Source organism: Tinamus guttatus, unplaced genomic scaffold (genome assembly GCF_059628265.1).
Source record: "Tinamus guttatus ecotype Peru unplaced genomic scaffold, ASM5962826v1 Tinamus_guttatus_pri_ptg000086l, whole genome shotgun sequence".
Lineage (NCBI taxonomy): Eukaryota > Metazoa > Chordata > Aves > Tinamiformes > Tinamidae > Tinamus > Tinamus guttatus.
In genome coordinates, this window is record NW_028288620.1 from 2,869,420 (window position 1) to 2,896,034 (window position 26,615).

The following is a 26,615-nucleotide window of genomic DNA, read 5'->3' on the forward strand; positions in this document are numbered from 1 at the left end:
TGTTAAGTCATAATTTAAACCACAGCGGCTTCTAGGAAAAAAAAAAATGTATTTTTTTTTAACGCTAAGAATGTATTTGAAAAAAATATTTGGAAAAGTCCTTATTTTACTTATTCATTTATTACTGATTTATTGTTATTGTTTTGTCTTTGCCTCGCAGTTTCGGTTCTCTAGTGCAGCCTACGGTTGTGCGTTAATGAAGTAGCGGGGTTGTAATAAGGCTAAAAATAAGTGCTGGCCTGTCTCTCTAACGCAGTGCCTGTCCTCTTTTCTGTCGTTTGTAATCAATAGCAGACCATACCCACATATTCTCCCTACCCCCTCTTCGCAAACCATGGCTGCGTATGGGCAGACGCAGTTTACAGCAGGGATGCAGCAAGCTACCGCTTACGCCACCTACCCGCAGCCCGGCCAGCCCTACGGAATCCCTTCGTATGGTAAGAAACCGCATCCGTGCCGTTATATTCCTGAGGTAAACATTTCTGAGCAGATCGCGTGGCCCTCACGTCAGCGTTCGGTGGGGCAGCTGCGCGCTCGCAGGTCGTGGAAAAGCCGCATAGAGCTTTCCTATCGGAGCGAGCGCGGCTGGACGGGGGTGTTGGAGAACTGAGAAGCCACTCGAGGCCTGCTCCGATCTCGCTAAACCGGTGGGTCAAGGAGAGAAATTCGTCAGGCTCTTACCAGGGGTGTAACAAAGGCAGCGCTGAAATGGGGAAACAGAGCTCGGGACTTCCATTACACCGGCACAGCTCGTGGTAACCCCCACAGGGCTGTGCTCGCCAGCATTGTGATAGAGTAAGTTCGTAAATACATTTCGGCCGACCTGGATTATTATAATGACAAGTAAATCAGTCAAACTACAGTGAGTTTGATGGAATGAAGACCTGATTCAAAAGACCCCCCAAAATCTCGCTCGCAATGCTACAGAACTCCCCAGAGGTGGAAATTGAGGCAAATTGCCACTAAAGCTCCGTTTGTGTGATGAGGAAGATAGTACTAAGTAACAAATCTTTCCCCCAAAATTTAATTTAAAAACAAGCTGCTGTGGGTGAGACCATTTTGCTGCCAGACTGTCTGCTGGCAGACCACATAGCGGTTCAGCAGTGAAGATGCATTATTAGAAAATAGGTCTTATATTCCTCTCGGGGAATATACCGAAAATATATGATCCACGTGCTTTTAGCAGCATATTTTGTAAAAGTACATTCAGATAATGTAAGTTTTATACCCAGGGGGACGGAACTCACAGTGTAGGCTTGTGCCCCTTAAAATTATTAAAAAGGGTAAGTGCAAGACTGGTGAATTTTTCATCTTGAATCTGCAAGTTGAAATGCACAGGAGCATAAGCATATGTTACAGCAGATTACTGTGGACACTAGGTAGAATAAATAGGTTATTGTTTTTCCTGACTTTACAAGATAAGTGTTTCATTAGTTTTCTCAATAATTATGATCCAAAGTAACGTTCTTCCTATGGTTTCATTCCTGATTACTTACTGCCAGAAATATGGTTATAAACATGAATTGGACATCTCAGACAAACAAAATACTTTAAAAATATTTTAAATACATTTTCAAAACTAAGAAGATGGGAGTTCTCTTCCCCCACCAAAAAAGAGAAAGCTTTTGTTCCCGATGAGTGCGTGTCTGTTTTTTCCCACTGTCTCAGGTGGTCCCCCAACAGACAATATCTCTTCCTACAATCCTTTTCCTGACACGTCTGCCCTGTGGACACCTCGTGTTCCTATTTGGCTGTCTGGTGGCTTGGCCAGCCCAAACAGTGACTTTTTGTTTTTGCTTGGTTCCTCTGGATGAAATCCTGACCTCACTGAAGTCAGCTACAAAACTCCCACTGACTTGAGCGGGGCCTTCATTTCACTGCTTCAACGTAGCTGTCTTCCTGCGTCGCAGCTATAATTGAGAGCTGCTTTCCTTGGCAGTTGCTAGCTGGGGGCTAACATGCCTGCCTGCTCTTTTGTTTTGTTTTGTTTTGATTTTTACTGAGCCCATCCCCTGTGCCTAAGACTTTGGATAATTTTTACATTGTAGAGTTGCTTTTACTGCTGAGCCAAATGGGTCTTTATACATTTCGGTCTCTTCAGACAGAGCCTCATGACAGGGACCAAGGGGCTTCTTGCTGGTGTGCTTTATCATCTAGAAGCAATATTTAAAAGCAAAAAACATTTAGAATGTTTTAGGAGTTACCACCATATATATTTTCCACACTTAAGGTGCATCATATAATCTGTGTTCCTGAAATAAATTGCTTGGGGAACAGCGGGATGCTCACTTGCACAAAGCAAACAAAGAAGGGAAGCCTTGTTTAGAGCACGATTTCTCCTCTTGGGTCCATAGCATAGATCTCATGTATCATATGCTCTGCCTCTCTCTTTTCCAGGCAGAAAGGTTCCAGCAGGTATAAAGACAGGAGACTTATGTGACAAAAAAAGCTTTGAATTGGGGTGTGGGAGGGATTCTTGTGCTTTTGTTTCTTGACTCTGGGACTTGCTTAAGAGTGAAAAATGTCCTTTTAAGTTCCTTTTTTCCTTTTTTTTTCCCTTTTTTTATGCCACCTATAATTACACATTCACATATGGACCTCCCTCAAGCTGTTCCCTTAGGGCACAATTTGGGAAGGTGCTGTCTTGAATGCATCCAGCCTGTCTGCTTTTCCCCACCCACACCTCGACCATGCAGAAGTCGGGAAGGCAGGAAAGGGGGTGGTGGGAATGCCAGGGACAGCTGTGCCTGCCAGCGCGCTCCTGGCGCTGCTTCATCCGCCAAGCCGCTGAGAAGGCTGCAGAATTTCCTGGAGCTCCCTTCTCCTGCCCGCTCCCGCAGGACCCCGCGGAGGGCTCCTTTACCCGCTGCTTCTCCTCCTCAATACTGGCAGTCCCGTTAGGTTTTCTTACGCTGATACTTCCTGCTTCTTTGAGTGTTTTAGAGCTGGTAGCAAGGAAAGGAGGAAGGAACATGGGGACTTAGCGAGTGAAGGCCTTGTAGAGGAGAGCAGGTGAGCAGAGTGGGTCTCCACAGGGGAAGGGCTCCTCAGGGCTTGGAGTTTGGCAGAAGGGCACGTCCTGTCAAGCTGTCTTCACTCGAGTGGCATCCTCCTGCCGCCACCTCTGATCAGCTCTCATCTGAAACTGAGCATTGAATCAGTCTGTTAAAGCTGGGCTAGAACTTTAAAAACTGATTTAGTTGAACTTTCTCTAAGCAACATTTAACCAGCATTTCAAAAGTCCTTAAACAGGCAACAAATGGGAATCGTGGGTACTAAAACATCCATAGCAGGAGGTTCCCATTGGAAGGAAGTGTCGAATCCATCAGTCTGATTGTTTAAGTGCAACATGAAATAGAAAGGGAAAGTAAGCACCAGGGAAAAACAAGCAAACAGGGTTAGCCTGGCAGCTAGCGAGCGTGGCAGAAGGAATTAAGGATAATTAATGACCCCCATTGGCAAATAATCAAGAAAATATGCTGCCATTTGTGCATTGGGAGAAACTGAAGTTTTGCAAACCCAGTATCTTCTAAGCTCTGTCTCACCTTCAAATATGGTAGAACATTTTTAAACAAAAAATCCAACCAGGAAATGGACTTAGATCAACAGACATTTTCAAATGACTGTTACTAATGTTTAGTTCATTCTGTTCAAATAATGGTGGTTTCTGAACAATGAGGTATTACTGAACACCACAGTGACACATAAGAGATTTATATTACTTTTCCATTTCTTTGACTCTAGTGTTTTTAAATGGCTTAAATGATAGTTCATGTTGGGACATGGATATTAATAAAAGTAGATGACACAGGCTGAATTGTGTGCATTCCTCAGTATGCCATTGGCTGATATTTACTTGCTTACTCATTTACAAATTTATGCAAAAAATACTGAAGTTGGGAGGCAAGTCATTCATTTAATTGGCCTTTGGGTTATTTCATGACTGAATTTGGAAATGAGAAGGTGATGTGTAATGGATTTCCCTGTCAGTGCAGATTAATGAGATTGCTATGTTTTTCCTAGTTTGGGAGATTGCTCTAGGAATATTTCATATTTGTATGTGTTTATTGGTTAAAAGATTGAATGTATGCTATCATTTTAATTAGCTTTGAAAATCCACATTACTCTTGATGCTGAAAGTTCTTTTTATCTGCTTTTAAAGAGATGTTTAATTCCTTAGAAAGCTATGGAACTGGGGCCATGTAATTTTGATGCAGGAATATTATACAATGCAAATCTGAGTTATGTCATTAATGGGTAGATGGCAGGAGAGTTTGGCTATGTTATGCTTCATTAAAATCATATAAAGTTGCTAATCTACCTCTGTGAAATGTCATGAATATATGGAAAAGTTAGCCTCTGGCAGGAAAGGAAAAAAAGAATAATGCAACTTCCTGTTCATGTATAAATTTCTTTTGCAGTTATTGGAAACACAGTTTTAAATTTAACCTCTCCCTGGTGAAATTCAGTTTTATGTGTACTTTTATACTGCCTTTACTCCATCTATTTGTTATACACTCTCGATACTCCTTCTCTCATGCATGCAGTAGTTAAAAGTGCTATTAATGAAGTGATTTAATTTTCCAACCCTGTTTGAATATGAACAAATAGATTTGCTGTCACTAACTGATTTAGGTGCATTGTGGGCAGGCATCAAGACAGAAGGTGGATTGTCACAGTCTCAGTCACCTGGACAGACAGGATTTCTAAGCTATGGTGCAAGCTTTAGCACGCCTCAACCTGGACAGGCTCCCTATAGCTACCAGATGCAAGGTCTGTATACATAGATACTACCATTAATTAACTAACACTGTTTGATTTTTTTCCCTAATTTCTTTACATTCCTAGAATAAAAATGCATGTTTAACTGAGTACTGGCTTGCCTCTGATACTGTTGCAGCTGGAACTGAAATGCTGATTGCCTCTGCTGAGAGTGGTGACAGGCCAGCTCGGCAGTTTGGAAGATCCCTCACTTCAAGACTTCATTAGTTTTTTAATATTGAAGTGTTTTAGTTTTATTAAAGTAAAACTCGTTTCTCCAAATAGCAGAAGCTTAAAAAATAATGAATGTGACAAAGTGAGTCCCGGAAAATGTGTCAGGATTATGAATTTAGGACGTGCCAAATATAATTTGACACCTAAGTGTGTTTGGGGAGGGAAAAGATAAAAATACCTACTGCAGCTGTGGAGGTAGCTAAGTAATGATTGAAGTCCTCTTGTTTGAAGTCTATTTAAAAGCTTTAAGTTCTATTTTAAATCTTTAAGTCTTTGTACACGCTGGCTACTATTATCAATTATATTTTGTTGTCTTGTTTGCTTTACTTAATGTCTTAAAAATCTTTCCCTCTCATTCTACTCTTTCTCATCTTCCTCTGCACTCACTCAGTACTAGTTGACTGCTGGGTGTGCCTGATTCTGGATTTTCACCACTTTGCAGATATTTAAAAACTCCTTTTTTTTTTTCCTCATACAAATAGCTAATTTTAGATGTCCACTTTAGGATCCTTCAGTCCTGAATGAGAAAGCACTGCAGATAGAGATTCTAGCAATGGGGAAATAAGTACCCTGTGAGTTCCAAATCTTACACATAACTGGACCATATTTTTCTAAAGTTTACCTCCTTTCTTTATTATCTGCTTCATTAAAACTGTACATCATCCTATTCACACTCTGTGAAATGTCTTGAGGCAGAAATGCATTCAGAGATTAAGTGAAGGAAGTTTTGTCTTTGTTCCACAGCTTTAAGGGTATATTGATCCCGTTCTTTGCTCAGACAGGAGAGGCCTTTTTCTTTCTTTCCTTCCTTCCTTCCTTCCTTCCTTCCTTCCTTCCTTCCTTCCTTCCTTCCTTCCTTCCTTCCTTCCTTCCTTCCTTCCTTCCTTCCTTCCTTCCTTCCTTCCTTCCTTCCTTCCTTCCTTCCTTCCTTCCTTCCTTCCTTCCTTCCTTCCTTCCTTCCTTCCTTCCTCCCTTCCTCCCTTCCTCCCTTCCTCCCTTCCTCCCTTCCTCCCTTCCTCCCTTCCTCCCTTCCTCCCTTCCTTCCCTCCTTCCTTCCTTCCTTCCTTCCCTCCTGTCCTTCCTCCCTCCCTTTTTGAATTGTGAATGTTGAGCAGCTCAGTATGGCAGAAGTGACCATCTCACATCTGAAGTGCTACTTACTTGTAATGCACTTTGGCAAGGAAGAAGAGGATGATATGATTAGTATGTTACCTTTCATCTACCTGTTGATTAGGAGTGAACTTGTACTCATCTGCATAGACAGAACTCTAGCCAGATCAAAACCATAGTTTGATTTCAGCTGATAGCCTATGTAGGTATATATGTAGGTATAGATAGATTTGTTAAAAGAGAGAGACACAAAAGTGTTTACCTGTGGTTATGAGGAGCTCCTCATGAGGAGCTGTCTCATAATGAGAGACAAACATCCAGCTTCTAAGGAAGTGCATTCGTGGTCATTAGTAAATACAACATATTGAAAAATCATGTCTATATGGTTTACAATTTCTACTGTCATAGTGCCTTTGTGCCACAGTCAGGTATTGGGACCCTGTTGTTCTGACTTGTGTTGGGACTATATTTTCATATGGCTGCATAACTTGGAGACTTAAAGTAAAATGTAGAGGTTGCGAGAGCCTAAAGTAACAATGAAGCTGTTGGTGCTTAGATATAAAAAACACTACTCATCCCATATGGGTTATCAAACAATTGTAAAGACAGCTTTTGTTCTTTGTTTGGTAAAATTCAGAGCAGAGAGATGTCACTAGAAGGGGATTTTGGGGAGGACAGTGAAGTGGTTTTGCAGATGTCTGTGGGAAACTCATTCAATAGCGGGAGGAAAGGGGGAGCGGCATAGGATAATGTGAGAGTGTTTCTTGGAAAATTTTAAGAGTAAGCAGTGAACTCTGGCATGAGATGAGCAAAACTCAGACTCAGTCAGTGGGCTGCATAGAGACCTGTCATAAAGGTCTCTATGCATTGTTTTATGCAATACACAAAATAAATATCAGATGAAAATTGTCATCTGATCTTGTGTCAGTTGTCAGGACAGGCAACAGTAGGGTTTTGGAAAGCATTTCAGCCATATGCATTGATAGACCAGGTTCTAAAACTGTTATACAAAGAAGCATATTAAAGACTACCCAGTTGTGAAGCCTTGAAAAAGGAGGGGCAATGGCACCACCATGTAATCAATTTCATGCTCATGCTGTTGACCAACGCTGAGGCAGGAGGTGGTTTGTGTCTCAGTCCAGCCTGTACCCTGCACTTCGGCTAAGGGCTGGCATCCGCGGAAGGTGACGGAGGGACTTGGTTGGGTTTGGGTAGAGGAGCCGCAGGTCAGCAGCGGGGGAGTGTGGGCATCACCGCCATGTGTTTGCCCGGTGTGCGGTGCTCACGAACGCAATGATCTCTGCATGGCCTGTGGGTGCAGAAAAGGCTGGTCGGCTATAGGGACCCTGCAGCACATAAGGATGGAAATAATAAGGGGGGCGTTTCAAATGAAATATTGGTGGAGGTAGAAGAAGGTGAAGGAGAAAACCTGGTAACCACATCCTTCTTGCTGTAAAGTGTTCTCAGTATATACCTATATTATTCACTAGAATACAAGCCTTTTTAGTGCTTTCATTAAACTAACTTTTGTATTTCAAACAACTCTAAATTGTCCTAATTCCTCCTTATGATTGAGTAGATGTTAAAAGTAAATGGGAACATTTGTTCCCCTCTCACACTTTCAATTTTGGAAGGAGAAACTTCTCATAGTCTGAGCTATTATTCTAGGGTAGAATTAATTGTCTTCCCAGAAAACCATGGTAGTGCTGCTGCTGTTGGGTTGTTTGTGCAGAAACCTGCAGCAAGGGAAAAGAGCTCACTCTTGGGATAAATCAGGACTTACCAGCAGCCTAGCAGTTGTGGTGCTTGTGCTCCCTGGTTGGGGGTTACCTCGCGCTCCAGAGCCCTGGAGTTATTCCCCTTCTCTTTGTTGGAGCTACCAGTTAAGCGCCATGCGCTCCCCAGCCCTACTGAAATGACAGCATGGTCAGTCCCTGGACGATGGCTGAGGGAGAGACGGTCACATTTGGAAATCCTGAAGAAAGTCACTGTGTGGGACTCCTCACTACACCTATGCGGATAATCGGCTTTGGGTTTCTTATATTTCATCCCTACAGTGGAGCAGAGGGAGAGGGCACCATCCTCTCCCACTGACATGTGCTTTCATGGACACGTCCATGAAGCTGTTTCTCATGAGTTCCTTCATGGACGTTAAAAGGCCCCGCACATGAATAAGGGGAGTGGGAACAGGCCGTGCTTGCTGTACTGACAGGATGGAGGGAGCTATGTGAGGAGAAGCAGTGTGGAGAGGGCAAAACCGGAGCAGGAGCACCATTCACAGCGGTGAAGGGCCCTCATGGCCGTGCGTCCCTGCGCCCCTCACGTGAAGGGCCCTCACCCTGCGCAAAGCGCCCGCGTTGCTCTAGTTACGAAGCTTGTTATGTTTCTGAATATGCTAACCCATCACTTTGGGAATTCGTCCATAAAAAGTAAACGTTAAGGTATTTGGTTATTATTCTACAGCGTAAAAATATTGTGCTGGATGGCTAAGCAGTTACTAGGACAACAAAGGGGAGTTTGCCAAGGGTTTTTAAAACACTGTGAGCGAACGGAAGAAACCTTGATTTTAAGCAGCCCATCTGGCCCGCTTCGGCTCTCCCGGGAGAGCCGCTCTCAACCTCCGCCGCGTAGACGGTGCCCTGACGATAGACACGGCCTGTGGCGAAGCGCCGGCGCCGAGGAAGCAAATGGGCTGGTGTGGGAAAGCCCCAGGGAGGCCCGGCCGCCCTGCGGAGCCGGAGCCCCGGCGGAGCGTCCCGCGCGCCGCAGCCGCGCGCAGCAGGTTGTGGCATTCCTCCCGGCTGCCGGAGGTTCCCAGCTTTAATGTGGGCCCTCGCGCTTGGCAAAATAGACCTTTGACCTGCGATTTACGGCTTTTGTCACGTCGCAGAGCTTGCTTCGTCGGCCAACTTGTCACAGTAAAACTGGCGCCTTTCGTAAAGAGGCCTTATATATTTATCGTGTGCGGGCGTGCAGCCTGCGCGGGAACAGCAGCTCTGTGCCATCCCGCAGCTGATTATTGAAAAAAAAAGCAAAAAAAATGAAGTATTTTAAAAACAATTTAAGGCCAGTCGTTCTGGGTGGCCCACAGAGCAGTTTCTGAGAAACCTGCTTCATGTTTGTTACGGTCTAGGAGACCCCAACCCCTCCTCCATAGGAGCCGGCACTGACCGTAAGATGAAAGGCAGAGATCTGTGCGTCAGGATGTGTGTGTCTTTGTGTGAGGGGCAGAGATGCTGACTGGCATGTAATTACTTCTCTCATTTGCTCTTGCAAATTATTTGCCAAACTTTTGATGGAAAGAGAATGTATTCTTCCAATTTTTTTTCCCTTCCCTTTCAACTATAAAAAGTCTTTTCTCTCTTCTTCAAACGGCTAATGCCACACACCTATAAACATTACGCTTAAACATATTACGGCATCACTCAGAAATAACTACAGAAATGAAAAGAGACATACTGACTTACATTTTTCCAGCCAAAGCACTCTTAGAAATAAAATAGCATTTCAAAGTTTTGCAATTTAAAATATTTTTCAGCTGTATTCTGGCTCTGGGGTTTGTTATAATAAAAAATAACATCTGTTTTCCAATTTTAAATTAAATTTAAAACAACATGTTTTTCTCATTAGTACTATTTATCTGTACTATCTGCTAAACTTGGATGTCAACTCTTCTGTTGAAGTAATCTGATTTCAGTCCACAGGATTAGTAGCATCTATCAACAACCACAGAACTTTAGCACTCAGAGCAAACAGAAGAGAAATGTTTACAGTCATTATCACACATTAAGTTTAAGGCTCATTTTTTTTACTCCTGCTGCTGTCAGACATACTTCACATTTCCTACTCTGAGGCTTAGGCTGTGTATGTTTTTAGTAACTTTTGCGATCAAACCATTTAAATATTTTTTCCTTCTGACTTCTTAGAGCTAGGATGCTTTTTTTTGTTATTATTTTATTTTACAGACAGTAAATGCCCTTTAGGCGTTGCATTAAGCATGCAGCCCTGTATTCCTTGCAGTTTGGGTTTGCAAGAACCATTACTTTTCTAAACATACAACTGTTTTGCAGCATTTGGCTGTTAAGGCGGTTGCGTTGGGCGCAGCAGAGGCTCAGTGACTCCGCTCACCTGGCTGTTCCCTAGTGATTTTCACCCCGGTCAGTCTCTTCACCTCCTTTGCTTGCCCCCGGGTTTCTCCTCCCAAGGTCTCAGCATCTCGTTGTGTGAGGGGAGGACTCTGCGGAGAGGGACGCCGTGAAGTTTAGCGCGAGTTCCTGGCTCCCTGGCCGTCTCCCGCTGCACGAGTTCAATAGGTTGCCTCGTTGCAGGCTTTCTCGGGGCTTTATGTGGTTTCACCCTGTGCATCCATATGTCTCAGCTGGTAGCTGTGTCGCTCCTGGGTTAGCAGGGGCAAGGGCAGAACAGCTGAAAGGGGGGATGCTGCCCTTTCGCGGAGCGGCGTCTCAGGTTGGATATTGTACAAGAGCCCCATCTGTCTATTTCTGTCGGCTTGCAACGGGGGGGAGGGAGGCCAAGCCAGTAATTCAATTTTTGGTCTTGCTTTTAAGAGAGGTGCTTTTTCTCCTTTGTGTCGCGCTCACTAGACTCTGTCAGAAAAGAAGAGGTTTGTGGCCCAAGGCTGTCTATGATCGATTAGTGAATCCTAATGGCTTCACAGTTGGATGGAGATTTTAAGAGCAGGGAATTACTGCTCTTCCCACTCCTTTAAAGCACTGCAGCTCAGTGATGAGAGGTGCCAGTTCTGGATGGTGGCAGGAGGAGGAGAGCCCACGGGCCTGAGCAAGGGCACATGGCATCTCCCAGGACAAGACATGGCTAAACAAAAAATACACATGAAAAAGCCCTCATTACTGCCCCAAAGTTGGGGCCAAGAAGGGCAGAATACCTGGAACCTGACAGGCAAAACAAGCAGTGAGATCTGAGGTGGCTCTGACGCCCATCTAAATTTCCATGGAAGAAGGTTTTCTTTTTTATTGAAATGGTGAAACACAGGGCATAGCACCAATGAATTATCACTTTCCTTATATTGACCTGTTATGCAGCTGATGAAAAGCAAATCAATCAACATACAGGGAATGTTACGTGGAGAATATTATATGGGGAATATATCTCTTGATGGAAGCTATTTTCCAATACTGTGTTTTAGTAATTCCTATAATTTTTCATTTCATTTCAGGCAGCAGTTTTACAACATCGTCAGGAATATATGCAGGAAATAATTCACTCACAAATTCTACTGGATTTAATAGTTCACAGCAGGTAAATTTGTAAATATGAGCTGAGGAAACTTTAGTAAACTTAGGCTTCCAATTTATTGGAAAAAATGTACTTGTTAAATAGCTCTCTGTAAGAAATTAGCCTAATTTCAAGCTAAATGAATGTTTATAAATGATTTTCCTCAGTTTGTCATCTTCTAATAAAAAGTTAATTGTCTGTGTTTTATGTTCTTATTTATGTATCTTAAGTAATGTGCCTAATAAATTATTTGTATGGGAAGATATGCTAAGTTATGTGTAATTTAGATTTAGTTTTACTGCCTCACAGTTTTAGTCTTACAGCCCAGAAAGCATACATGCTGAAAGTCTGACATATGTTTGCAGTTATATTTTGGAATTTATACTAAAAAGTAGCAAAACTTTGATAAATTATTTCAGTTGATCTCTCTTTTTTTTTCCTTTTTTTTTTTTCTGTGTCTTGCAGGAATATCCCTCTTATCCCAGTTTTGGCCAGGGCCAATATGCACAGTATTATAATAGTTCACCGTATCCTTCACATTACATGACAAACAGCAACACCAGCCCAACGACACCCTCCACAAATGCAACATACCAGCTTCAAGAACCACCATCTGGCGTCACCAGTCAGGCAGTTACAGATCCTGCAGCAGGTAATTACATGGATTTTATGGTCCCTATGAGGCACGTTTTTGCGAGTTGAAAGGGGTTTCGATTGGATTTTTTTTCATTTAGTTGTTGATTTTCTTTATTATTATTGCTTAATCCTGGGCCTGTGGCTCGTCTTTGCACAGATTCTAGTAGAAAACAGGCTAAAGGAAAACGTAGATCAGTAAAAGTTTAAGGCTTTTGCAAAATACAGGTTGTTTGTATTGATCTGCAAGCCTTTTTGGTAAAATTTGCAGAATATGGGAAAGTCTTTACAACAAGCCACAGCCTGATACTTTTTAAGCTCAGTCTTTATTAAGATCAGTTCCTTTGGCTTTTCCCAAGTATGACTGGAGTTGACTATAGCCCGACCGTCCACTTGAAAGGGAGCTTTTATATTTTTCATTTTCAAAGGACATAATAACGTTTGTAATGGGTAGTTGAGATTGCACAAGTGTTTTCATTTTAAGAAAAGATTTTCAGTGGTTTGTATTTTTTCCCCATTGTTTTACCTCTGTTTTTTTTTTTCATAGAAATTTGGCAGTCCCTTACCAGTTAAGATATTTTTTGAACACTTAGACCAAACTACTCTAGCACTTTTTTTTTTGAAAAGAAGAATGAAAAATATCTTTCCTGTTATTATTAATAATATTATTATTAATAATAATAAAGTATAGTACAAGCATGACTGGAGTTAGTAGATGGCAGGAACTTGAAATCTGTCAGAAAGAAAGTACCAGGGTCAGATGTGTTTCTCAGCAACGTGGTCAAAAGCAGTTATGATTTGGCAAGGTTATGAGAAGGTTTTGTTTGGGAGCTTTGCTGGTGGGGGTTGGTTTTATTTTTTCCTTTTTCTGAGTACTTTACAGGAGCTGTCGTGCATGTGCAACATGAGCTTTTAATATAACGTGCTAGCACTCTGTTTCTCTGCATGTGTGTACCTAAAGAAAATGTACATAGTTTTGTTTCTTTTGATACATTTGGTGAAGGAAAGGCAGACTGTTTGGGACTGTGTGTATGCGCATATAATCACATATATATACATAAGTGTATTAGAGACAGGAGGCTTTTTAAACGTATGAAGGAGTGTTGGAGTCTATGTAGTTATTTTGCTTTTCATTTTCATTTTGCTTTTAGTTTTGGGGATTTGTTTTCTTGTGTTTTTGTTTGCCTTTCTTTTTCAATTGGAAGCAATAAATTCCTCTTGCACCAAACAAACAAATGTGGTCAAGTTTTAGTTGTCATCAAGGTTACGGAAATTGATTTGTTTTATCATATGGGTCTTGATTTTTGTAAAATCTTTAGATATATATTTGTGTGTATGTATTTTTAAAAACTATTTGATTCCTTCTAAAAGCAGTACATTGTATATGGGGAGAGGAGGAATATATTTCCCAAGATCAAACTTAATAGCTGAGTCAAAGAGTGTCTTCAAATTTAAACAGCTTTCTCTGTGGAAAACAGAAGAATGTGTTTTTGTGTGGAAAAACACAAGCCTCCCCTGGGCTTTTCTATCAGTTGCTTTTTAAGAGGTCTTTCTTTTCTCCCTCGGATCTGCTAAATTCTTGCTCAGTCTGAAAACTTGAATCATTTTGCAGGCTTTCACATGGATAGGTCCTGAACCAGAACCCTCCTCTAGTTTGTGTTCTCTTGTGTATTGAAATCTATGCAGACACTCGTGGTTTACCATTGCTCCACTTACATTTCCCCTTTCCTTTCGTACATGCACACCTAGGCTTACATTACTGGGCCTGGCATCTCTGTCCTTGATATCCTGATGTTACTGATATAATAATTCTGGAAAAGCTCCTTCTACCTGCTTCCAGGAACAAGAGGTTTCGTGCGGCTATGGATTATCTTGGTCTATCATAGCGGACTCATTTGGGAGAGTTCATCCTGTGGACCGCTCTCCATGAGCAGGAGCAGGGTAGGAGTGAAGCTGTGTTTCTCTGCCACTTAATTGCCATGGAAGTTGTTGCAGAAGGGGCAGGGTTAGGCCCAGGTTTCCCCATTTGTCTTTATGCCCCTAACTTGAGCACATATCCACTTAGGCTCCTTAGTGGAAAGAGATGAGCAGCTCTAGAGCAATAGTTAGAGTTCAGTTTAACTACAGTCTTAATCCAGACATGCCAAAGTCTGTCCACTAGTGTGAAAGGAACTTAAGCTGAATGGCCCACCAATGTTATGTTCTCAAGTTAAAATTAGGTAGAAATAATACAGCACCTTTTGTGCTTCACAGTCTTTGAAACCTGGAAGAAGAGAACCAAACAAACAGTCAGTAAATCCAGAGCTGTGCCTGGTATTTTCTCTTGGGCAAAGTTTTTGTTTGTTTGTTTTTCTTTCTTCTTGCTCAATATAACTTTATTTTATACGTGTGTGTGTGTATAAATGTAACTCATTTGTAATTACAAGAGTGATGGGCCATTTAAAAACCAAAGGAAATGTTGAAAATCTTCCAAAAACAGATCTTTCCTTCCAGATCTTTGAAGAGTTAAAGTTTTTGCATCTGTAAGCATATACAGGCCTTGCTTATTTTTGTGTATGGCTAGTTTCAGGACTGTCATCTGCAATAAAAGATAAAGCAAATCATCAGTTGTCATCTGAAGCAAGGCTTTGCTGGGTTGGATGTGTTCATTTATCTAAGGGTGCTACTGAGTTAAATACAGGATGTACAGGAGAGAGCTAAAAACAAGGACTGGCTCAAAGATAAGGAGGAAGAGCATGGAGGAAGGCAATTCTGGTGGCACAGGGACAAGTGAAAGGCACATTAGAATCAAATTCACAATCAGATCAAAATCACAGAGCAAATGAGCAAATTAACCAATTTTTAACAGTGATTAAATTTGTTACAGTTATTCAGATTTCTGTAGAATATCTTAGCTGTCTGGTCAAGTTAGAATGATGATTCCCTTCTTTTTTCTTTCTGTCTTTTTTTTTTCCACAGTTTGAATTATGAGTTTGAGGGATGGCAGGGAGCAGTGCAGAGCTATCAAGTTCAGACTGCTCTCCCCCTTCCCTAGGATGGACTGCAGCTGCTGAACTGCAGCTGTTCTCGCTAGATGTTGATATCCCTAAACATCTTTTGTTAAAAAGAAAGAGAAGCTGTGTGGTTCTGAGCTGTGCCAGGCCAAGCACAGGCTTTACAGAGTCACTTCAGCAGACATTGGTGGCTCCTATGACTTCAGCCAAGAAGTGCAGAAGAGCAGTTTGCTAAGGAACATGCAAGATGAGAGAGATTAATTATGTGCCCTTGTGATATTTTAGTACAGTTTTGCAGACTCAGAAGTCTCAGATAATTGTCTTTATGTTAAATTCCTTGTCAAAGTATAAAATAATCCTTTTATGCTTTCCCATAGTTCCTACTTAGAAAAAAACAATGCAGGGGTTTGCAGGGGTTGTTCAGGTTTTCCAGGATGGCCAGCGATATGTGTAGAAATGTTTGCAGGAGAACCTGAGATTTCCCGTGCTCAGTAGTTCTCCTTTCTGTTCCCCTTGAGGGTCTGAGAAAAGGCATTTTGTGTAGCTAAAGTGTGTGTGTGTTTCATTGTGGTTTGGAGAGAAGTTTCTGCACTCAGAATAGCTGCGCCACTGGAGATTTCATGACAAAGTCATCTGATTATGCAAAGGTTGGTAGTCCCTTTCTATAAAAATCAGCTATGCAATTTGATGTTCTTTTCTTTAATGTTATTTGCTACAGAAAGCTGTAATTTTGCTAGTGGAAATGGAAGCAATCATAAAATTATTAAATAGAATAATAAAACTTAGTATGACATCTTGTACTCTGCTTTAGATTTCACAGAAAACTTCATTATCAAAAGTAAGATTTTTTTTTTCACTTCTAAAATTCTAACTTTTGGCTTTCAATAAAACATGTTCTTCTTCAGAATAAGAGGATAATATTAGTTTCCTTCTGGGATGAGCTCTCAGTCTATACTGATCCCAGATATGAACAATTAGCTGCCAATTTCCACAAAAGACTGAAGAATCTGAGGCATCATTTGAGGTGCAGTATATAAGATATGTAACAATAACTAAACAGTGGAAAGGAATGAAAATTGACTTTTGACAGTACATCACTATTCCAATGCAAAAACAGGAGGACAGTTAATCAAAGTAGGTTCCTAGCCAGCAAAAGGCAGTGTTTCTTCAGGCTGCATATGGTTCAGCTGTGCAGCTCCTGGCTGTAAATGTTCTGCAGTCTAAAAGTTTGGGCAGGTTTGAACATTGCATTGACAAAGCCATAGTTTATATGTACACAGATACCAACATTGATTTGAGAAGTTCTTGATACAAAAATAACACTGCAGATGCTGGATGAATTAGCACCATATAAATTTGTCCTGCTTGTAGAATCATAGAGTCATAGAATCATGGAATTATAGAATCATTATGGTTGGAAAAGACCTTCAAAATCATCGAGTCCAATCGTAAATCACAGTCTTCAAAAGGTTATCTTACCTAGATATTTGCTAGTGACCAATATTGAAATTTACCCTAGACTAGACGGAATTTTTCTCTAATCGATTATGCCAGGCTCTGTGATCTAACATGATCTGAGGAACATCCATAAGAGTATTTCTAAGAGTTAATGAAGAAAATGAGCATTTTTTTTCTAAAACTAATAATTTTCCTTTACATATCCCTTGGATATATCGTCTCCCTCATCATGGCAGGTAATAACAAATTTTTGATTTATGCAAATTTTGTTTTAGAGACAGAGATCTATATATAGATATAGACCATGAATCCAAATTTATTCTTCTATTTCATATGAAACTGTATTTACGATATGTTAAAATGAATTTCTTTCAAGAGAGATGTGTTATTCTTGAGCTTTGATCTCTTTTTTTTTTTTTTTTTTGCTTCATCTACTTTCCTGTAAGTTCTAAAACATTACAAGAAGTTGTTTTTCTTGTTACTCACATGTTACCATGCAGATTAAAAGCCTCACAAGAAATGTTCAATCCCCCAAAATTTGTTCTTGGCCTTGGGTCACCATTTTACAGGCTAAACTACATTTTCCTTAAACACTGTGTCATATTTAGTACTGGAGAATGGAAAGTTACTTCTATACTTGCTCCTTACCATATTTCAAAACAGTAAATCAGAAATAGTAAAGTGAAGCAGAGCAGAGAAACTATGTAGATAATTTTCCACTAATACCTGTACAAATAGTGAGTTCAGAAAAAGACAAACTGTGGAGAGAAGTCCTATCCATCCATTATGAGACTGCTTAACCCTTGTTTTCTTCTTCTCAGTTGGAAGCAGGAGAAAAAATATGGACAGTTGAAGTATTTGTTGATACAGTTGTTGTCAAGGCAAGACTTGGGAGCTTTGGCCAATGCTTGTAGTAGCTTATTTTATCCTAATATAGAGGGTTTCTGTTTGAGTTACAATAGTACTATACTAGTCCCGAATAGACAAATGTGAGATTAGTTTTTTCAAATAGAGATCTAACTTTTTTTTAAAGAAACTAAAAATATCCTCTCTGATCCTGTCAAGAGGTATTATTGCTTTTCTTGCAATATTTACCTACTACCTTTACTTGCTTACTCTTACTACTAATGTAGTAATACTATATTTATTTGTAGAGAATTTAAAAAGTTGTCAAATACATTTGTTATTCTGCTGCATTTTTGATTCTGATACAGTTTTATATACCTAAGAGTGGTATAGGAAGATTTTAAATGTTAATGAGATTCTGATTTTAGATTTATCTATGCAAAAGTAAGAAAATAAGCATGAGACTGGTATACTAGAACTACCTATATATTTATGTATACATGTTTATTTTGGTGTACAGAAGTTGAAATAACATTAGACTAAGCATTTAAGATATTTATTCAAATTTAACTAAAATTTTGTGGAAAACATGCATTATGGCATAATCTAAATAGAAAATATTTGTACATACCTATTTGCAGAGACATTTGGACCATCTCATCAATATGATGTTCATTGAAAGATGAGATACTCTCACTTTGATCGTATGCATCTACTATTGTTTTACGAATTGTTTTAATTTAGTAGGAAAAAAAATGATGATTAAATTTGCAATGTTTTTATCATCAGCAAGAGTCTCACTCTGCCCTCATAGTAACCAGAGGTACCAAGCAAGATGAGCTACACTTGGTTTTTGGGATATCTGGAACAACTAAGCTTCCCCAGAGTGGATCATTTCATATTATTTCTGTACAGTACATTGAAGTCATTAGCAATAAAATACAACAATTACTAAGTTCCTACTACTTAATTAAAAATGAAAATGGATATTGTTATTATTATTATTAGAAAAATATGAAGGGAGAATTTCTGTAGCAAACAAAGGAATTACAAAATATGATGTTGCAAATGGTATCTCTGTGCTTCTATTGTCTATTCACAAGTAATAAAAGTATTCTACTTATGAGATGATGGAAAATTGTCCTACGTGACACAGTGCTGTGGAAACTGCACACAGTGATGTATAATGTGCAAGTATTTTTCCATGGCATTTTAGAGCAAGTTGCAACAACAATGCTTTTGTTTTTGCAATATAAGGGAAAATCATGCTATAGTAGGCTTCATATCTTTTGTGTATAACAAGGAAAATATTTTAGTTTTCACAGTTAAGTAGAGTTTTTGTCTTGTTTGGGAAAGGAGATATACATTTGGGTTAAATTTGGTTAACTTGGGTTAAAAGTGTTTTTCTTACTAACAAGAAGTTACTAGATTTTTCCAAGATACTGGTAGAGCATGCGAAGCTGGAACAAGCTTTAACATTTGGTGTGAGAAAGCCTAAGGCAAGGGAGAGTGTGGAGAGGTGCCACACAAGAGATCTAAAATCAGATGTACCTATTAACAGATGCAAAAGAATAATTTTTGCTACAACATTAATATAGTTTTGAAAAGTCACAGGTAGACACAGGAATGACTGTAGTGGTCTAGAGCAGTGGAGACCCAGCCCCTGTCCTGGCTGCCCTACGCAGGCATCCAGAGAGTAGTGAGGACAGGCAGAGCTTATGTAAGAGTTGCCCTAAGCTGTTTTCCAGCTTCCGGATGTTTTCCTGTCAGGAGATTTCCTAAGCTGATGTTGTTTGTCTGCTTAGGGCGTGCCTACACGAGCATTTTAATTTGGACCAGGAGTCTGTCCTGCTCCCGGCGCTCCGGCTTAGCAGAGCATCCCAGAACATGTTGGCTGGGAGCCTTTCAGGAGGACCTCACCTGAATGATGTGCTCCTGGACCTAATTCTTCCAGCTCTAACAAAGATGTTGAGGCCAACAGACTAGATCTCGGCTGAAAAGATCTCACACGACCTGGTGGTTGTTGGCACTACTTGTTTGGGCTTACAGACCAGCCACGCTACTTGCTACTGAAGACATGGCCATCACAACCCTGAAGGCAGGGACTTCTCCACGCTGCTCTTGACCCTGTGTCATCTGCTGTGAGCCCTGCATTCTTTGTTGAGAAACCCTTTATTTTTTGCTTGACTTGGCTTCTGCAAGCTTCATTTGATGCTGTGATACTTTTCATATCAGAACAGATGGCGAAGAGCTGATCCTGTCCAGCTTTTCAGCTTGTGGTTTTGTAGAGAGTTAGCTTTTCTCCTGCACTTCCCTGTTTTTGTGGAGCTCAAGAACAGGATATAAGTAAATTCAATGCTTTAGAAAGATAATACTTTAGCTAATTTTACACTATGCCTGTTACTGTGAAGGTAGAGCAGTTTAACTTCCTTGCATAACAGACCCTGCACCTGTAGAACAACGGGTGCACCGCTAACATATGCATTTCTATATAGCATGACCTCAGCAAGGCTTTTGTTGCCCTAAAAATTATACTTTTTTTACTTAGCAAGTTTTTAAACAAACAGGGGTAAAGTGGTCTAGAAGAGTGACAAAAATTTTAAAAAGTCATGTTCAGGGAGTAGTCAGTAACAGCTCACTGGTAAAGTAGAAGGGTGGCTACAGTGACATTCCTCAGGGTCTGTCTTGGGCCCTCTACCAGACCACATTTTCATTAATCATTTAGATGACGGAACAGAATGTGTTTGCCTATTAAATATGGGGAGGACACCATGCTGTGCAGGGCTGTGAGTTCTTCAGGGACAGAATGAGAACTCAAAAAATGGAGATGTGATCTGAACAGGAGCAGGTGTGAGGTATACATTTAGCAGGAATGATGAACTGCACAAATGTGGAATGGGGAATGTTGGCAGCTCCTTCCAGACTCTACCTTTCCCTACAGACCTCTCTTGGTGCTCCAAATATTAGCGACACACCAAGTTTTCTCACGCGCTGGGTTTTTTCTTGCTCCAGGATGTATCAGAGACAAGGCTTGGGTTTGTCCAAGCTGCAAGCTCGAATGGATACTCGCTTCTTTGATTGGGTTTCCTTATGTGCAGCTGATAGCAACTGGCCTGACTGTCAAGCAGCCTTAATCCAAAGAATACACGCTGTGGTTTCTCTTTACATGCATAGAGTAAGTTTCTTATGCACTATATCACATTTTCACCCATTGGTTAATGCCATGTGTGACCCTGCGTGTGCAGGTGGGTTGGACTAGATGGTCTCTAGAGGTCTCTTCCAACCTTAAGGATCTTATGATTCTGTGTGTGACTGATGACTGTAGCTCTTTCCAAAGCATACTCAAAAGCTCCAGCTATCAGTGTATGCAGTTCATATACAATATTTGGCCACCTCCATATATCCTCAGAAAATGTGGTAGATGCCTGTTTAGCTTTCCATTACTCTTTTGGAAAACTGAAAGCCTTCTGTCCCAGCAGTTCTATAGCTAAAATGGCTATAGTTAGAATTTCATTGCTTAAATTAGCATTTAATCTTTGAGAAACAACCAGTTAGGTGACACTTCTTCAGAAGATGACCTAGGGAACCTTACGGAAATATCTACTGAAAATGCTGCAGACAGGGCAAATGTCCCCTGCTAAGCAGTGCCCAGAAGGGGAGTCTGCAAAGCCCATGAAGTAAAACTTCACTGTACTCAACCATTTGCTTTAGGCTGCAATGTGGCCAGTTGACAGAAACTGTAGAAAACAATAATGTGAGCCTAAAACGCAGGATTGCTGAAGGAAAAATTGGGGTCACTTAACCTGATAAACAGCAAAAGGGATATGCTAGTAGTCTTCAGATGTGTACAGATACACTGAGGGGAATCGTTTCTTCTCTGCCTTTATCGATTGAGCTTAAATGGCAGCAAGGAAAGCTGAGGTCGCCTACTGTTTTCTAATGGTATGGTTGTAAAGCAGCAGAATAGATTGCCTGAGAAGACACGCAAGAACAAATTAGCCAAACCTCTACTGGGAATGATGCAGGTACAACTGGCCCAGCAAGGTAGGCTAATGACCTCGTGTACTCAGCCAAGCTGGGGTCTCCAGGAAAGCTTGAGTGTAGTTGCATTGAGTGAGGAGCTGGTCTGGTCAGACTTGCGCCTGGAAAGGAAAGATGGGAGAAAGTCCAAATTACAGCCAAGTGTTGGAAAATTTGAGTGCAGGGTATTGAAATGAAGTTCTTGGTGGAGGTGGAAAGCTGCATGTGTCTTATAAATAGATATTCTTCTCCATTCTCACACTGTACACCACACACTGTTGTACATGCTCGCTCTCTTAGGTTTACTTGCTTTTATTTGTACTAAGATTTTATTTATATTTTTTTCCGTGCTATCCATTCCCTGTTTCATTTAGTGTTATTACTAAACCCGAATTCAGTACTCAGGAATTTTAGATATCTCCTATCTGTGACTTTCAAAATCCCAGATTTGAAATTACATGGCTACAAATATGAATATTATGAGAATGTAGTCAGAAACAAGGAGCATCTCTTGTTTGAATTAGTCAGTAGGAAATACAATTGTCCATTATGTCAGAATTTTAGAGCACTTATTTAGAAAATGATTGGTCATTATACCTATTCAACAAATTTTTGTCTACTGACTTTACGAGGTTAAAGCTTACATGAAAGCTTTTGTGTATTACTTTCTTTCTTTAAGCTCTTAATAAAGTTAACATACAGCAGATAGATAGGAAACTCATTTAAGATTAAAAGGTTGCAAAACTGAGTACTGGTTGAATTAAAATTTCTTATTTATGCTTCCATACAGTAGATGAAACATCAATCAGCATTTCAAATATTAATCTAAAAAAATATCTTATAGTGTGCATTATCAAGGAAAATTTACATATCTATGCTGTAAGAATGTCCATGTTCTCTAAGTTTAAATAATTAAAGTTTAAATAAGCCATCTTGCAGTGCCTAGCAAGTTTTTGTTTAAATCTCTTCTGACTTTAGTTGTATGGGAGAAGACAGCGAAAGTTTTTTATTCAGCACATGCCCCAAATCATTCTTTTAGGTATAGGCCAAGTCTCTTTTGAAGAGTCTTTGTTTTACATGGTGTTACATAATAACTACTTATTCTGCCTTGTTTAATGTTATCTATCTGAGATATTTAGGGAAAAAATAATCTTTTTAGCTAAGTGTAGGTTTGAAACCAAGCACGAGACTTTAAAGGTTTCTTTTTTTAATTCAGCACAAGTGATTGTTATTATTTCAAGATACTCTGAATAAGTAGTGTTGCCCAGATGTCCAAAGTCTCCTGCTGTCAGCTGTAATCCACCCTTTGACCTCAGCTGCTCGCTTTTTAGAAGACAGTGTAACTTCTGTGAGATATCTACCTGCCTGCTCAAACTGCCGCACCGTGGCCTAGACGGCTTTAAAAAGTAAATTGGTATTGATAGGAACAGCAACTTTTATTGGAATCTGAAGAATCATTTGTATTAACTAGATATTTTTTAGAAAAATAGTTTAATAATAGCCATGGAAACAAAAGATAGTCTTTCCTCTGCACACTCCAGACCATGAAATGAAGTCATGTAGTGAGCTTCAAAAAATGTGTTGCTACTTTTCTGAGTGGCACATCGCATGTCCTAAAATGAGTTAGGAGGGATATCTGCTTTGTTAATGTTGAATCACTTCCCTGTTACCGAATGTGTCGATTTGAAAGCAGAAAAAAATGTCTTCTGACTAAGGTGTTTGCAGAATAACATTGTTCTCGGTTATGGAAATCAACACTAGATATTTTTGCAAATACATTTGCCTAAGCATAACAGTGTACTTTGTTGCTCATAAAGAATTGTGCCTTGGCTTGGCGTGTTGAGTAGGCCTTTGAAAAATATTTATGCATCAAATATAGAAACAAGATGTAAGTTTCTTAACCGAACCTATCCTAAGAAAATAAAACCTCTACTTGGTGCCTTATTTGGAAAGGTTCCTATTCAGTATTCAGCTGGTTAAAATAAAGTCATTAAAAATGAACTATCTGTGACCAAGCAACCTAGAAAAGTTTTCAGAGGTTTAATATTTAACTTTCTATATTTTTAATTCATATCTGGATTTTTTTCTTACCAGTCAGTGACATCAAAGTAGCTTAAAAAGTATTCTGATTCATCTCCCTTCCAATTGTTCATTTGGGGTTTAAAAAGAATGTATATAGATAGGAGCTTTTCCATGATTTGGTATAATGAGAAAGTTACAGACGAATTTTTTATTTATGGGTTGAAATATTTTTTTCAATGATTACATATAGTCTCTCTTTGATTTAATTTATTTATTTATTTATTTATTTATTAGTATTTCCAGTTATCAATTATGGATTTATTTCAACATCCTATTTTTCATGTTGCATCCAAAAAGCAGCCTGAATGCTTGGAAGTTTAAACTGAAAGGTAAAAAATGTCATTTCTTTACCACAGCAGAGTACAGTACAATCCACAGCCCATCAACACCCATTAAAGACTCGGATTCAGATAGATTGCGTCGTAGCTCAGATGGGAAATCACGTGGACGTGGCAGAAGAAACAATAATCCTTCACCACCACCTGATTCAGACCTAGAGGTATATCCTATTAGATGTTTTTCACTTGTTACGGACTCTGCTATTTTTACCAGCATTTTGCAGAGAGATATTTTATATACAGACCAAAAATCCAGTGGCATTAGAGCTAATTTAGATTTTTTTCTTTTTTCTTCTTTTTTTCTGAAAGACTGATTTTTTTACCTAAGCAGTCTTTCTCATAAAGAGGGCCTAATTTCTGTGGAAATCCTTATGTTGAGAACACATCTCCAATGCTACACCACAGCTATGAATGTCCACATTGCATTACTTTTCCTTTCCAAAAGTTTAGCCCATTAGTCATCTTGGGAAATACAATCCCACCAAGATTCAAAATATTTTTCATTAAAATATCATTTCGTGTGTGGTCAGAGGACAAATTTGAAACATACATATTTTCCAGATGGGTGTAGGCAAAGGAATTATTTACCATTGCCATAAGTTCTCATATATACAGCATCTAAATTCACCATTTGCATCCTTCAGGTGCCTAAAACCCATTCAAAATGAGCCCAAGTTAAGAGGATTTAAGTGTTTAGCAGGAAATCTTTATTCTGTTTTTAGAGATAATTTTTTAAGAATAATTATATGAACTTTGTTTGGAAGTTTTGCAGAAAGGCAAAATTCAAACTCAGAAGATATAATTTTAAAAAGCTTTTCTTCATATATTTCAATTTTATCTCACATCTGACTTTAAAATAATATATTGTTAAATATCATTTTCTGTCTGTATTTGACAATAACTGTAGTTCTATTCTAAAAGAATAACTTGAGGTAATAGCAATTGTAATAAAAATCTAAAAGATTGTATTGCCCTATTCTGGAAAAGAAAAACTAGTTCTGAAAATAAATGGCAAGAAAACTATGGTTTTAATATATAACAATTTCAATACAATTTTCTTATTTATGCACTTATCAAGTCTAAACTTTCCATTTTATATATTAGTTCACAGAGGAACACGTTGATTTGGTTCTCTTTTTACAGAGAGTATTCATTTGGGATTTGGATGAGACAATCATCATTTTCCATTCCTTGCTTACAGGGTCCTATGCTAACAGATATGGAAGGGTAAGTGTCAAGAAACTGTTGTTAATTTGCAGCAATATTTACTGTTTATGGGGAGACCAAAATATTAGCTAATTTTCCAGAGGCATACTAGTCCTGATGGAAGATGGAAGAAGATCAAAGGGTTAAGCTGTTTCACATGTCCATTTTTTTTTGCATTTACTCAGCTGCTGTACGTAATAAATAATTAAGTAGCACTGGGAGTAAGACGTGAGGTTTTGGTTGCAGGGAGATGCAGAGTGCCTGTAAAACCTGTTGATAACACCAAAATGTGCAAAGACCTGGCTCCTCTCAAAAAATGCAGAATTTTCAGGGGTGAGTTAAACCCTAAAGTAACATTTTATACATGGACACAGACACATGAGTTCAACATTTTTCTCTCTCTTTTTTTTTGGTGATCTCCCTATATTGATGTTTTTAAAAGCTTGCTTCTGTGTCAAATCTTTGTTACACATAGTCCTTAACTGAATTTTTGAAAATGTCTGTAGATTAGGATTTTCTAGGTAGTTCTCAGAAGACAAATGCATTTTTAGGTGAATAAAAGCCGTTTTTGAACGGAATATCCCAGTGAGATTCAGTTTTGCTTTTCGAGGGCAGTATTTCTGAAGGCTAATGTCTCAGCTCGCACCAAAATCTGGGTTCTACCACTTCAAAATTCACATCCTGTGAGGTATAAAACAGATTTTATTTTATTTTTTAATATATGACAAACTCCTTCCAAGAAGAGCTTTTGCAGATCATCCGAACATCTGATATTTCAGTTCGGGCCCATATGAGGAGAAAAGTGCCAGTCCTGACGAGGAGCTCGGTGCGAGCAGAAACTCACCACTTGCTTCTGGGCAGCAGAGCGGTGCTGGAAACCTGCAGCTCGTCCTTGCCCAGAAGTGCTTGTGCCAGCATATTTTTTCCATTTGTTAACTAGTTCCCAATAGTGTTTTCATTAATTAGGGCCTGAACATAAACACCTTTTTTGCTGGATACGTGAGGCTGAAGACAGTAGCTGGTATTCAGGTGCACAGAGACATAAGTAGGTGCATTGACAGGAGGTGAATGACTCCTGCCTGCAGCCCCATCGCCACTGAGGCTCTGGATTGGAGCTTTAGCTTTAGCCCAGATGCCTCTGCTTGTGCAGCATGGGACTGAATACTGCTGCCTTTGCTCAGTGGAGTTTTATTGCCTCACTACAAATGAATATAGGTAAAATGGGCATGATGGACATCCCCTGTGCTAGGGGAAACATGCTTCATGCGGAAAAGGACAGGCTTTTATACTGGGAGTGAATGCATGTTAGAATGAATAGTTAGCAATATCCATAGCCATCAGAGGGTAAAAGGAAGATAGTGTCAGATGTACTCAGTGAACATGCTGAAACAACACGTATCTCCCATATAGGAATTTTAGGCTTAATTTGCAACAACCGAAGTTATACATCTTTTTTTAACAGTTTTGTGTTGCTCTCTGTCCTTTAAAATCAGAAATTGTAAATCATAGGTCAGTCTGGAAAAAGAGCAAAAATTGTTGAGGGAAATTTGGGGTTTTTTTGCCTGCCGTGTAACATCTAACATCACTTTGTCGTGTGTTTCTCTATTATGGCAAGGGTTAGATACAGACTTTTAAAAATAAAACTTGGCCTGCTCATGTAGCCATTAAAATACAAAAG

At 39.6% G+C, this 26,615-nt stretch overlaps 1 protein-coding gene across 10 annotated transcripts in view; it reads left to right on the forward strand.

Annotated features, from left to right (window-relative positions):
• EYA1 (EYA transcriptional coactivator and phosphatase 1) overlaps window positions 1-26,615 on the forward strand; it is a 79,404-nt gene that overhangs the window by 15,418 nt on the left and 37,371 nt on the right. For 2 of the 10 annotated variants that reach the window (XM_088520330.1, XM_010225437.2), the window contains 6 exons: window positions 292-437; window positions 4,636-4,773; window positions 11,303-11,385; window positions 11,827-12,013; window positions 23,750-23,892; window positions 24,875-24,958. In XM_088520330.1, coding sequence (XP_088376456.1) covers window positions 292-437; window positions 4,636-4,773; window positions 11,303-11,385; window positions 11,827-12,013; window positions 23,750-23,892; window positions 24,875-24,958 — 781 coding nt within the window. Of the gene's footprint in view, window positions 1-291; window positions 438-4,611; window positions 4,774-11,302; window positions 11,386-11,826; window positions 12,014-19,340; window positions 19,350-23,749; window positions 23,893-24,874; window positions 24,959-26,615 lie in introns of all 10 variants that reach the window. The other 8 variants (XM_088520331.1, XM_010225438.2, XM_088520329.1 and 5 more) reach the window with 6 other exon arrangements.